Source organism: Onthophagus taurus, chromosome 10 (assembly GCF_036711975.1).
Source record: "Onthophagus taurus isolate NC chromosome 10, IU_Otau_3.0, whole genome shotgun sequence".
Taxonomy (NCBI): Eukaryota; Metazoa; Arthropoda; class Insecta; order Coleoptera; family Scarabaeidae; genus Onthophagus; species Onthophagus taurus.
The window spans coordinates 10,459,868-10,475,508 of record NC_091975.1 but is presented as its reverse complement, the minus strand read 5'-3'; the positions used below and the strand labels follow the sequence as shown (position 1 = coordinate 10,475,508).

General features: G+C 28.3%; 1 protein-coding gene across 4 annotated transcripts in view; it reads left to right on the top strand.

Annotated features, from left to right (window-relative positions):
- The window catches only part of LOC111418628 (RNA/RNP complex-1-interacting phosphatase), a 268,726-nt gene that overhangs the window by 243,577 nt on the left and 9,508 nt on the right, over positions 1-15,641 (top strand). For all 4 annotated transcript variants that reach the window (XR_011641697.1, XM_023053258.2, XM_023053259.2 and 1 more), the window contains one exon: positions 15,450-15,501. Coding sequence is in view for 3 of the 4 variants with exons in the window: in XM_023053258.2 (XP_022909026.1) it covers positions 15,450-15,501 (52 nt within the window). In the remaining variant the exon portion in view is untranslated. The remainder of the gene's footprint in view (positions 1-15,449; positions 15,502-15,641) is intronic.

Genomic DNA, 15,641 nt, shown 5'->3' with positions numbered 1-15,641 from the left:
TTGCGATACGTATTGAGAAGGAAGAGAGATGTGGCGATACATACACACAATATGAGAGTGGTTTTGATTCGAACCCAAGATTTAATGTGCTACCGTGAGTCGGTTGAACAAACTGCAATTGTAATAGTAAGAAGTCGATAAATGAACCGGTGTACCTAGCTATCGATTCTGTTCAAGAGGGTAACAACCTTGTAAATTATTTAAGAAGAAATAAAATCAAAAATTAGGTATCGTAAATTATGTTAATGAAGAAAAAAGAAAGAACTGCTAAAATATTATGTATTATTACCCTAACTCCTTATCTATTTAATATTTACACAAAATGAGTTAAATTAAGAATTAACCGAGATTGAATTATTAATTAAATCAAAAACACAAACGTTAGTTGTAGTTAAGAAATAATTGGTCGACTAATAACTATAATTTGCATGCTAAGCATTCAACTTTCGTTACATTTCACTTCTTGATTTGCGATTTATTACGTCGCGTTGCTATTAATTTGTAATTTTTTTTAATACAAGTTTTTTATAAAAATCACATTTTAATCTTAACCAAGAGAAATCGCAAGGTGTTATTTTTAGTGGCTATTATTATTGTTATAGTCGCGTAGATAACGTTAACAATACACAAGAAAGTTCAACGGCCACTACCTCTTCAAGGTAGAAATTACAAAAAATTAAATAAATAACACCCAAAATTACCTTATTATTAAACCTTGGTGTGATTCTTGGTAAAAAAATAAGTTTTAAAAAGTGGGTTAAACGAACATAAAAGTTATTCTAAGAATTTAATTAAACAGAGTTGAGTTTAAAAAACTTGCAATGAAAATAAATTGTTTTAATAACATATATGACATGAATCAGAACGTGGAATGCGAGTTATGTTAAAACTCGTAATTCATCCCACGTTAATTAATTTTCTATACCTGATAAGGTACAATAAAAATGGCATTCAATGTCGGAATTGAACCGCTGTTGTCCAGCGTTGGGATGGATTAAGGAAAAAATTTTTTTGTGATAACAAATTTAATTTGTTGCTCATTGAAGGGCATTGACTTTAAAAATAAACTTTAATAATAATCTTTAAAAATTAATCAAATTACATACTTTTGGATTTGATTTAAGGTAAAAATTATTTTTTAATTCGTTAATCATTTTATAAAAATTTTATTAATAAAACGTAATTGTTTCTATGCATAATTTAAAAATAGATTGTCTTAGCTTTAAGTTGAGGTATAAATTGTTTCTTAATTCCTCAAAATAAGGCAAAGATGATCATTTTAAATTGTCATTTTCCGTGAACTTAATTAAAAAAATCAGTTTAAAAAAAAATTTTATAAATATAACATATATATTTCTATGCATTATCTTAAAATAGATTCTTTAGCTTTAATTTAATCATTTCCTAACACCTTAAAATAAGGTTGAGGTGAACATTTTTGCTGTGTTCGACAAAATCCAACTTAACAAGTTTTCATAAACTATTCGATTTCAAGAAATTTTATGCATAAACCCATATTATTTCTATGGATAATCCAACAATAAATTCTCTTAGCTATAATTTAAGGTATAAATCATTTCTTAAGTCCTCAAAATAAAGTAAAGGTGATAATTTTAAGCTGTCACTTTTCGTGAAATAAAAAAAAATCGATTTCAAAAAATTTTGAATATATAACATATATAATTCTATGCATTTTCTTAAAATAGATTCTTTTAGCTTTAATTTAAGGTATAAGTCATTTCCTAACTCCTCAAAATAAGGTTGAGATGATTATTTAAAATTTTTACTTTTTTTGTCAAAATCCAAAATAACAAGTTTTCATAACGAATTCGTTTTCAAGAAATTTTATGCATCAACCTCAATTACTTCCATACATGATCTAAAAATAGATTCTTTTAGCTTCAATTTGAGGTATAAATCGTTTCTTAATTTCTCAAAATAAGGTAAAGGTGATAATTTTAAGCTGTCATTTTTCGTGAAATAAAAAAAAATCAATTTCAAAAAATTGTGAATATATAACATATATGGTTCTATGCGTTATCTTAAAATAGATTCTTTTAGCTTTAATTTAAGGTATGAATCATTTCCTAACTTCTCAAAATAAGGTTGAGATGATTATTTAAAATTTTTACTTTTTTTCTCAAAATCGAAATTAACAAGTTTTCATAACGAATTCGTTTTCAAGAAATTTTATGCATCAACCTCAATTATTTCCATGCATGATCTAAAAATAGATACTTTTAGCTTCAATTTGAGGTATAAATCGTTTCTTAATTCCTCAAAATAAAGTAAAGGTGATAATTTTAAGCTGTCATTTTTCGTGAAATAAAAAAAAATCAATTTCAAAAAATTTTGAATATATAACATATATGGTTCTATGCGTTATCTTAAAATAGATTCTTTTAGCTTTAATTTAAGGTATGAATCATTTCCTAACTCCTCAAAATAAGGTTGAAATGATTATTTAAAATTTTTACTTTTTTTGTCAAAATCTAAATTAACAAGTTTTCATAACGGATTCGTTTTCAAGAAATTTTATGCATCAACCTCAATTAGTTCTATACATGATCTAAAAATAGATTCTTTTAGCTTCAATTTGAGGTATAAATCGTTTCTTAATTCCTCAAAATAAAGTAAAGGTGATAATTTTAAGCTGTCATTTTTCGTGAAATAAAAAAAAATCAATTTCAAAAAATTTTGAATATATAACATATATAGTTCTATGCATTATCTTAAAATAGATTCTTTTAGCTTTAATTTAAAGTATGAATCATTTCCTAACTCCTCAAAATGAGGTTGAGGTGAACATTTTTGCTGTCTTCGACAAAATCCACCTTAACAAGTTTTCATAAACGATTCGATTTCAAGAAATTTTATGCATAAACCCATATTATTTCTATGGATAATGCAAAAATAAATTCTCTTAGCTATAATTTAAGGTATAAATCATTTCCTAAGTCCTCAAAATACGGTTAGAGAGATCATTTAAAGTTTTTCCTACATAATCCAAATTGGCGTATTTTCATAACGGAGCAATTTAATGCATCAAGTTGACAATTTTTGAGGTAATAAAAGAAATATTCAGCTTTAATTTGGTGCAAAAACCAATTTTCTACGTTTATCCGAAAAAAAAAAAATCCCAAAGAATTTGTGAAATCGCGAAATAAAGAAGATCCGATTGCGCAATAAATTTGTTAAGCCATAAGTAACAATAATCCGGTGTCACCGGAGACAGCTATAAACATAAACATTCCTAAATTTGACTTACAGATGTCCGTCTATTTACAGATAACTACCTCGCGTCAGTCTATCTCGCTAGATGCTAATAATCTCGGTACATAAACACGGTATCCAATGACAAATTATACCCACACGTAAATGTGAGTTAGAAAGAATATTCTAAAAAGAAAAGGGGAAACTTTCTTTTTCCTTTTTCCCAAAGGAACAATAAAAAGTGTGAACCCCCGAAAAATTACGTTGCATCGAGTTACCCGCCTCGGATGTAAATAAAAAACCCAATTGGGTATAATTATACGGAATAAATTGTACAATAAAAAAGATAACCCGTGTAGGTACCACGTATGCGGGATTATCCTGGAGATTTTTTATGACTTCTCATAGGTCCGGCGATAATCACTTAGATAAATGGCTCTGCTTGGGAAAGGTTGATGTTTTTAATTGGGTTTACTGTTTAAATTTAACCCAAATTTAACAATGAAACATTCAGTTTTATCTCAAGAATTAAAAAGGGAGCAAAAATTTTTTTTTAATAAAAAATGTTTATTAGTAACCCAAGAAACATGTTTGATAAGATTCATTTATATAAACTTCATTGTTACCAACATAACCAACCCTAAATCCCAAAAACCTACATTTACGGTGTTTATCAATAAAATGGGTTATAACTCAGAAACTAAAAAAGATAAACGAAATATATTAGTACAAGAAAACATTCGTAATTCATCATAAAATTCATTGCGAGAATTAATTTGGTACCAACCTAACCAACTCTGATACATAAATATACAGAGTGTTATTTAATTATCGTATCCGACGTCATCATTGCAAGTATGCAACCAATATCACAATATACGTATTGCAACACGCAAATCGTGATATTGGTTGCATACTTGCAATGATGATATCGGGTATAATAATTAATTAACACGGTGTGTTAAAATTAAGGTTGTTAAGACGAAATTGCATTATAACTCCAAATTTAAAAAAGTTATTAAATAACTCTATTGATATAAAACATTCATTATTAACCCAAGAAACATGTTTGATAAGATTCATTTATATAAACTTCATTATTACCAACTTAACCAACCCTAAATCCCAAAAACCTACATTTACGTTGTTTATCAATAAAATGGGTTATAACTCAGAAACTAAAAAAGATAGAGAAAAGTTGTTAGTGCAATAAAATTTATCTTAAAATTCATTGCTAAAATCAATTTTGACTTATTAATCATCGTTACCAACCTAACTAAGTGATGTGTAAAGAAAAGTATTAAATTTAACGTTGTTAAGACAAAAATACGTTACAACTCCAAATTTAAAAAATAATTAAATGAGTTTATTGATATAAAACATTCATTATTAACCCAAGAAACATGTTTGATAAGATTCATTTATATAAACTTCATTGTTACCAATATAACCAACCCTAAATCCCAAAAACCTACATTTACGTTGTTTATCAATAAAATGGGTTATAACTCAGAAACTAAAAAAGATAAACAAAATATATTAGTACAAGAAAACATTCGTAATTCATCATAAAATTCATTGCGAGAATTAATTTGGTACCAACCTAACCAACTCTGATACATAAACATACATAGTGTTCTTTAATTATCGTATCCGATGTCATCATTGCAAGTATGCAACCAATATCACAGTATTCGTATTGCAACACGCAAATCGTGATATTGGTTGCATACTTGCAATGATGATATCGGGTATAATAATTAATTAACACAGTGTGTTAAAATTAAGGTTGTTAAGACAAAATTGCATTATAACTCCAAATTTAAAAAAGTTATTAAATAACTTTATCGATATAAAACATTCATTATTAACCCAAGAAACATGTTTGACAAGATTCATTTACATAAACTTCATTGTTACCAACATAACCAACCCTAAATCCCAAAAACCTACATTTACGTTGTTTATCAATTAAATGGGTTATAACTCAGAAACTAAAAAAGATAGAGAAAAGTTGTTAGTGCAATAAAATTTATCTTAAAATTCATTGCTAAAATCAATTTTGACTCATTAATCATCGTTACCAACCTAACTAAGTGATATGTAAAGAAAAGTATTAAATTTAACGTTGTTAAGACAAAAATACGTTACAACTCCAAATTAAAAAAAATAATTAAATGAGTTTATTGATATAAAACATTCATTATTAACCCAAGAAACATGTTTGATAAGATTCATTTACATAAACTTTTTTGTTACCAACATAACCAACTCTAAACCCCAAGACCTACATTTACGTTGTTTATCAATTAAATCGTTTATAACTCAAAAACTAAAAAAGATAAATAAAATATATTAGTACAAGAAAACATTCGTAATTCATCATAAAATTCATTGCGAGAATTAATTTGGTACCAACCTAACCAACTCTGATACATAAATATAGAGTGTTATTTAATTATCGTATCCGACGTCATCATTGCAAGTATGCAACCAATATCGCAGCATTCGTATTGTAACACGCAAATCGTGATATTGGTTGCATATTTGCAATGATGATATCGGGTATAATAATTAATTAACACAGTGTGTTAAAATTAAGGTTGTTAAGATAAAATTGCATTATAACTCCAAATTTAAAAAAGTTATTAAATAACTTCATGGTTATAAAACATTCATTATTAACCCAAGAAACATGTTTGATAAGATTCATTTACATAAACTTTTTTGTTACCAACATAACCAACCCTAAATCCCAAAAACCTACATTTACGTTGTTTATCAATAAAATGGGTTATAACTCAGAAACTAAAAAAGATAAACAAAATATATTAGTACAAGAAAATATTCGTAATTCATCATAAAATTCATGACAAGAAATAATTTTGTCTCATCAACCATTGTTACCAACCTAACCAACTCTGATACACAAAAGTATTCAAATTAACGTTGTTAATTTAAAAATAATAATTAAATAACTTTATTAATATGAAACATTTATTATTAACCCAAGAAACTTATTTGTCAAGATTTATTTGTATAAACTTCATCGTTACCAATATAACCAACCCAAAACCAGAAAAAACATTATATTTAAGCTTTTTAGCAACGAAATGGGTTATAACTCATAAATTAGCATATAGGAATGAATCATTTTTATTAAATAGCATAAATTATTAATCAAAACATCATATCTAATAAGCGTTAATTACCTAATCAACTTATTCGTCCTTAAAGGTATGATTTTGAACTTTTTATTATTGTTAACATTTTCGATTTAATTCTCATCGTGATTTTGAGAATATATTAATTATCATCAAATTGTGATTAAATTAATAAATTCCAATTAAAATTCTTTAATAATTACTCTCGAAGTCCTCTATAAATAAGTCTATAACTAAACAATAACCAATTGATAATAAATTATAATTATCTAAACATGCTTCGATTGCAATGTTTGTAATACAATAAACTATTCAATTGGTTTTTATTTATTTTCAAGGATATGCTTAGTCGCTGCTTTATAAGCAATCTAAGAGTGAAATCTTAAAATTCTTTATTTTGAAATATTTTGATGAACAAGTTTTTCGAAAACAATTTCAATTTCTTTATTAAGAGGAAGTGTTTTGAAAACACTTCCTTATATTCTGGTTATGTAAATTCCGGGCAAAAACGGTGATCGAACGCACTTTGTGCCAGTTTTTGTACTAATCGGGCCTCTATGACCGATGGGGAGCACCTTTAATTAGTTTGCTTCTTGCATAAGCACCCATTAGCTCTGTTTGAAGGAGCAATTAATCTCGTACGGCTGACGTGTAGTGCGTCCGAGCACTACACGGTTACTACGGACAAGAGAAAAAATCTTTCTTAACGCGAGAAAGCTCCCCTATTTGCATACGAGTAACTTTAAAGAACGAAAGAAAATTGTGGGTGTTAACAGTGAAAGGAAGAAAAATTTTTCAAATTCTTAGTAAAGATTCATATTTTTATATGAGAATCTTGTAAAGTTATGATAAATGCGATAAGTAAGGTGGACGTTGTCACGCCATTACACGTTTCAATCCAAATATGGTCAAATGAGAAAGTTAACGCCGTCCTCTTGCCACCATATTCTTGGTATTTCTCCGCCTTGGACATAGTGGGAGGTTTATACGTCCGATCCTCTTCAACATTACTCCGAAGAAACGCTAATTCCTTTCGGTAATCAAACACCTCAATAATACGGCTTTGTTTATAGTCTCGACTTAGCGTCGAACCGCTAACCGACCGAAAAACAAGTTGAGGATTTAATTTAATTTACGCTCGATGTGTGGCCCGACAACTCCTTTCTTCAATTCCTATCTTCTTTATAAAATCTTTTCACTTTAATGTTTAAGGTTTATATTCAACTCGGTATTATTACTATGGTGGTTTTAATTAAAAGAGGTCGACCGCAAGGCGAATACCTGGCGCCACCTTCAGACATGTGCCTTTCAATTATGGCCAATTTAAGGACACGGGAAAAACCACCAACGCCTAGGCTACCGGCCTCCTCTTGGTCTCGTCGTCGTTTAACCGAACTTGATTCGCTACCAAATCGGGAATGAAGCTCGTCGTTTTTAATGCTTTTCTCTACTTTAACCTTTACAGCAACCAACAATTATTTCTTAATATTATTTTTAAATTTAACGTTTCATCTCTCCTTGCAACATCTTTTCTGTATTGCTATAGCAGCTGCAACGAGGAGATTGAACTGAAAACTAGATTAAATTTGCTATAAAATACTTTTTACGTCATCATGATATCTCAATTAGTTCTTGAGATACGATTCTTTTAAATTCAATCTTCTTTATCTAACACCTTAATCTGTCAGTATGCAGTATTATATTCAGAAGCTATTGTTACTTCATGATGATATCTCAATTCGTTCTTGAGATATGATATTTTGAAATTTGCTCTTTTCGCGATAACCTTAATATGTAGTAGTATACTAGCTTTATTGAAAACCTCATTGTTGCCAAATTAATAGAAATTAAACATTTATTTTTGACACAGTAAAACTACATAAAATTCTCTTTGAAATGCTTCTTACTTCATAATGATATCTCAATTAGTTGTTGAGATACGATCCTTTTAATTTAATCTTCTCTATCTAACCCTTTAATCTGTCAGTGTGCAGTGTTATATTAAGAACGTTATTGGAACCAAATTGCAAATTAAAATATTAAAACTACATGAAATTCCTTTAAAAATGCTTCTTACTTCATGATGATATCTCAAGTAGTTCTTGAGATATGATATTTTTAAATTTGCTCTTTTCGCCATAACCCTAATATACATATAGTAGTAATTATACCAGTTGTATTGAAAACCTCATTGTTACCAAATTAATAGAAATAAAAAATTAATACTACATGAAATTCTCTTGGAAATGCTTATTACTTCATGATTATATCTCAATTCGTTCTTGAGATACGATATTTTGAAATTTGCTCTCTTCGCCGTAACCTTAATATGTAGTAGTATACTTGTTGTATTGAAAATCTAATTATTGCCAAATTAATAGAAATTAAATATTTATTTTTGACACAGTAAAACTACATAAAATTCTCTTGGAAATGCTTCTTACTTCATAATGATATCTCAATTAGTTGTTGAGATACGATCCTTTTAAATTTAATCTTCTCTATCTAACACCTTAATCTGTCAGAATGCAGTGTTATATTAAGAACGTTATTGGAACCAGATTGCAAATTAAAACATTAAAACTACATGAAATTCCTTTAAAAATGCTTGTTACTTCATGATGATATCTCAAGTAGTTCTTGAGATATGATATTTTTAAATTTTCTCTTTTCGCCATAACCTTAATATACGTATAGTAGTAATTATACCAGTTGTATTGAAAACCTCATTGTTGTCAAATTAATAGAAATAAAAAATTAATACTACATGAAATTCTCTTGGAAATGCTTATTACTTCATGATTATATCTCAATTCGTTCTTGAGATATGACATTTTTAATTTGCTCTTTTCGCCATAACCTTAATATGTAGTAGAATACTAGTTGTGTTGAAAACCTCATTGTTGCCAAATTAATAAAAATTAAATATTTATTTTTGACACAGTAAAACTACATAAAATTCTCTTGGAAATGCTTCTTACTTCATAATGATATCTCAATTAGTTGTTGAGATACGATCCTTTTAAGTTTAATCTTCTCTATCTAACACCTTAATCTGTCAGTATGCAGTGTTATATTAAGAACGTTATTGGAACCAGATTGCAAATTAAAACATTAAAACTACATGAAATTCCTTTAAAAATGCTTGTTACTTCATGATGATATCACAAGTAGTTGTTGAGATATGATATTTTTAAATTTTCTCTTTTCGCCATAACCCTAATATACATATAGTAGTAATTATACCAGTTGTATTGAAAACCTCATTGTTGCCAAATTAATAGAAATAAAAACTTAATACTACATGAAATTCCCTTGGAAATGCTTCTTAGTTCATCATGATATCTCAATTAGTTCTTGAGATACGATGCTTTTAAATTTAATCTTCTTTAATCTGTCGGTATGCAATGCTATATTAAAAACATCACTGTAGCCATATTAACAAAAATTACACATTTTTACATTTTTTTACACACAACTATATGAAATTCTCTTTGAAATATTTCTTACTTCATGGTGATATCTCAATTAGTTCTTGAGATACGATCCCTTTACATTTCTAATCCTCCATTTGTTAGTAATCGAAAAGCTCATTGTTGCCAGATTAACAGACATTAAAAAACGTAAGAGAGTCAAATTTTCAACACGTCACTTACACTCGCTATTTATCGTTACCTTCTTTTTGTGCATAAATTTGCATATTAATTTTTTTTAAACCCAGAGCGGCGCTCTTTAAATTCTTGTCGTTGTTTCTTTCTTATTTGGCTAATTCGTCCTGCCCCTCATAATCGTAAATCATAATTTCTCAATTTTCTAAATTATACCGTTAAGTACCGACGTTCAGGTAATTAATATCTTGTAATCGAATCTTCTTGAACATCGATCGGCCGACGTATAATGTTGATCATTTAAATGAAAATGACCTACCCATCTTCTAGAAAACCTCTTTTTATTTTATGATCGCCGCGTAACGCGACTTGCATACATGATTTGCAATTTTTCTTCGTTAATTATTTATTTATAAAGTTTTACAGCGAACATTATTATTTTTTCGCTCAACGAGACGTGTTGATGGCAAAGAGCTGTTAAATCGCTTGTCACTGCCGCGATTTGTGTCGACTTCTTATGATTGATAATCCTCCGAGTGCTATTAACTCCTGCAGCTCAACACCACGGGGGCGCCAACGTTTCAGAGAGAGATTAAGGACTCTTTCATTTCAACCATTCATTCTTATTTTTTATTATCACCTATTTCCAACGCTCAATTAACCAATGATTTCAAAAAAAAATTAATTTTGACTTATTTGTAACATTTAAAAATTAAGAAACTCGAAATAAAAATCAAATACGTTCCTGTTCTTGATTTTGATTGACAGTTAATGCTCAAGTAGAAACCAAGTCTTGATTTCGACGCCAGTAGAGATGACAAGACCGATAAGGCGACTTAAATGACTTAAGAAGGTTCCCCGCAGGACGAAGACGGCGCCTGCTGAAGAAATTAACGGCTATCGCCTACTTGAGATTTTCTCGCGATTTGTAATGGTCTTTTTACGCTACAGCTTTCGCCATTGTCACTAATAGCTTTTCTGGTCGTAACCCGTTGTTAATTAATGATATTAAATTCAAGAAATTTAAACGGCGCGGTTTAAAATTAAATAAATTATGTCGTTATTACTCATTAACCACATATTAGTGGTTTTAATTTGTTAATAATCAGATTAAATAAAGTAAACGGATTACTCACGATTACACAAAATATTTATTTACTTAGTAAGTAACAACGTTCACTTTAAATCTTAGGTTAGTAGACCGCGTGTGATCCCGCATAAATATAAGGCTGAAAATGCCCGTGGCTTTTTCGCATATCTTTCAGGCGCTCAAGCTCCGTAGAATCACGTTTAGAGTTTCTTCGAAGTAATAATAAAAGACTTTTAAAAGTAATTCTTTTAAGTTTAGTTTAAGATTCTTAACAAACAAAAAAAAATAGAATGAAAAGAATTTATGAGGTTTAGGAGAAAGTTTTTAAAGTAAATAAAACCGTGTCATATCATAACCACGAAAATATCACAATTTATATGACTGATTCAATTATATTGTATTGAATTGAAATCAAATTTTAAAATATCGTATCTCAAGAATTAAGAGAGATATCATTATGAAGTAAGAAGCATTTTTAAGATAATTTCATATAGTTTTAATATGCCAAAAATAATTTTTTAATTTCTGTTAATTTGGCAACAATGAGGTTTTCAATACAACAGGTATACTACTACATATTAGGGTTATCACGAAAAGAGCAAATTAAAAATGTCATATCTCAAGAACGAATTGAGATATCATTACGAAGTAAGAAGCATTTCCAAGACAATTTTATGTAGTTTTAATGTGTCAAAAATTAATTTTTAATTTCTATTTGGTAACAATGAGATTTTCAATACAACTAGTATACTATTACATATTAAGGTTATGGTGAAAAGAGCAAATTTCAAAATATCATATCTCAAGAACGAATTGAGATATAATCATGAAGAAATAAGCATTTCCAAGGGAATTTCATGTAGTTTTAATGTGTCAAAAATAAATTTTTAATTTCCATTAATTTGGCAACAATGAGGTTTTCAACACAACTAGTATACTACTACGTATTAAGATTATAGCGAAGAGAGCAAATTTCAAAATATCGTATCTCAAGAACTAATTGAGATATCACCATGAAGTAAGAAATATTTCAAAGAGAATTTCATACAGTTTTAATGTGTCAAAAATAAATTTAAAATTTTTGTTAATATGGCTACAGTGATGTTCTTAATTTAGCATTGCATACCAACAGATTAAAGAAGATTAAATTTAAAAGCATCGTATCTCAAGAACTAATTGAGATATCATAATGAACTAAGAAGCATTTTAAAGCAAATTTCATGTTATATTAATGTCCCAAAAAAAATTTTTAATTTTTGTTAATTTGACAACGATGAGCTTTTCAATACAAGAAGTATACTACTACATACGGTTATATTAGAGCAAATTTAAAAATATTATATCTCGAGAACTAATTGAGATATCACCATGTAGTAAGAAATGTTTCAAAGAGAATTTTATATAGTTTTAACGTGTCAAAAATGAATTTTTAATTTTTGTTAATCTGGCTACAGTGATGTTCTTAATTTAGCATTGCATACCGACAGATTAAAGAAGATTAAATTTAAAAGAATCGTATCTCAAGAACTAATTGAGATATCACGATGAACTAAGAAGCCTTTTAAAGCAAATTTCATGTTATTTTAATGACCCGAAAGAAAATTTTTAATTTTTATTAATTTGGCAACGATGAGCTTTTCAATACAAAAGGTATACTACTACATACGGTTATATTAGAGCAAATTTAAAAATATCATATCTCAAGAACTAATTGAGATATCACCATGAAGTAAGAAATATTTCAAAGAGAATTTTATATAGTTTTAATGTGTAAAAAATAAATTTTTAATTTTTGTTAATTTGGCAACGATGAGCTTGTCAATACAAGAGCTATACTACTACATACGGTTATATTAGAGCAAATTTAAAAATATCATATCTCAAGAACTAATTGAGATATCACCATGAAGTAAGAAATATTTCAAAGTGAATTTCATATAGTTTTAATGTGTCAAAAATAAATTGTTAATTTTTGTTAATATGGCTACAGTGATGTTCTTAATTTAGCGTTGCATGCCGACAGATTAAAGAAGATTAAATTTAAAAGCATCGTATCTCAAGAAGTAATTGAGATATCACGATGAACTAAGAAGCATTTTAAAGCAAATTTCATGTTATTTTAATGTTCCAAAAAAAGATTTTTAATTTTTGTTAATTTGGCAACGATGAGCTTTTTTCAATACAATAGATATACTATTAGAGCAAAATTAAAAATATCATATCTCAAGAACTAATTGAGATATCACCATGAAGTAAGAACTATTTCAAAGAGAATTTCATATAGTTTTAATGTGTCGAAAATAAATTTTTAATTTTTGTTAATATGGCTACAGTGATGTTCTTAATTTAGAATTGCATACCGACAGATTAAAGAAGATTAAATTTAAAAGCATCATATCTCAAGAACTAATTGAGATATCACGATGAACTTAGAAGCATTTTAAAGCAAATTTCACCTTGTTTTAATGTTTCAAAAATAAATTTTTAATTTTTGTTAATTTGGCTACAATTAGCTGTTCAACTACATATTAGGGTTATGTGGAAAAGAGCAAATTTAAAAATATCATATCTCAAAAACTAATTGAGATATCATTATGAAGTGACAAACATTTCGAAGGGAATTTCATGTAGTTTTAATGAAAATAATTTTTTAATTGTTAATTAATAAATAATTGTTACAAGTAATTTGGGACAACTCAAAAGGTTATTTTTGGAAATCCTCTTTGAATAGGAGAAACCGCGAAAGGAAAACTTATCCAAATGTTGACTCAAGCTTAAAGCTAATTGAAATAGCTCTCACTTAGAAAACGTTTTCACAAAACATAAATTTTTTTCAGCAAACTTTTTTTAAATTTCTTCATTAGCCCGTACGAAAACATTAAAAACTAGTTAACACGTGTGGCCTCATAACGTGAGGTTCTACATGGAGGTCGTGTGCAATTTTCGAAAAACGCTTCTCAATTTCACGTTTAATCGCTTTTAAATAGCCGGTTCCCGAAATGAAGACATTAAGAAACGAACAACGAGAAAACCACAACACAACGGTTCGATTTGAACTTCTTAATTTTTCTTCCGTCTTTTTCTTATTCTTTTTGGTTCGTTTTAAAGGTTTGGTTGCTGATTGCTCAATCTTGGACAACTGGTAGCCAAGATTTGACTTGCAAAAGAAGCATCCGTATAACTGGAGGCGACCACGCACTCCGTCCCATCAACACCGCATAAACAAAACCCGGGTGATTCATGTGTACAGGTGGAAATTATTAGTTTTACACGGACAGACAATAGAATGTAGGCTTCTTGTAAAGTTGAGACGGCAGCACGCGTGGGGCATAACGGTACGAATATGATTTATTTCAATTCTCAATCTTTTAACTGTAACCAGTTGGTTACAATGTTGAAGTTTTCGATAAAGAGAAATCGCTACAAAGGAGAAAAATGTTATATCTCATGAACTTACTTCAATTTCTTTTAATCTGGATTTTAAGATACTAAGAAAAACGATATACGACAAGATATGAACCATCAAGATATCTCAAGCAATCCAAATGATATAGAATAACAAACTTAGTTTTGTTTTTAAATATTTCAGGTTCTAAAATATAACTTGGTAATAACCGTTTCAAATATTGGATTAAAATAAGTTTTATCACGTTAAAATCGTCGTTCTTTAAGCTTTATTTCAATAAATCATCCATGAAAATATCTCAATTTATCTCTAATATATAGAGGATTAAAGCTTTATTTTTAACCGATTCAAGCTTTTTTTAGCGACCATAATAAATGTAGCGCCTCGGCCGAAAGCGACCTCGTCTTAATAAAGCTATATTTTTCTATATCTTATTATTTAGAAATAAAATTTATAACAATCTAAAATAATACATCCGATAACAATGAAAGCTCGACATTCCAAGAAACTATCCGCAAATAAACGCTCCGTAAAGTTTGTTTACGTCGAAACGTGCTAATTATGAAAGAACTTGTTATCTGTCTACTCTACACATTCCTTAGGATTTCTCATCTTACCGTAATTCACGTTAATAACGCACTTCGACTCCGATTGCACAACGCCAGGCGTTTTTAATTATAAATTAAATTCCCCTTTTTTATCTTTTTCGAGATCTTTTTCTATTTGAACACTGAAAAAAAATTTTAAAAAAATTTAAACGAATAAAACTCAGGAATTTTTAGTATCCACATAGTTTGTTTTGTTGTTGGGTTAAATTGGACATTTAAATTTATTGTATTAATCACGAAAACAATGGTGTGTTAAATTAAAAAGTGTAAAAATAAAAAAAAATGTAAAGAAACGTAATATTATAAGATTATAAATTTAAATTGGTGAAAATTAATTCGTTTTTTTTTGATTTTTTTCAGGATATTGCGACTGCAAAGAATAGTGCTAACTTTTATCGTAATCCTGACAATGGTAAGTTCGATTTTATAACGTTTGTTTTATCGAAAAGATGAGGGTTTTAATTTAAAAAAAGAAACATTATTTATTTTTGTCCCGTCAGTTTGTGCGCGACAATATAATTATTATAGGTATCGGAAAAAAAGATAACATAA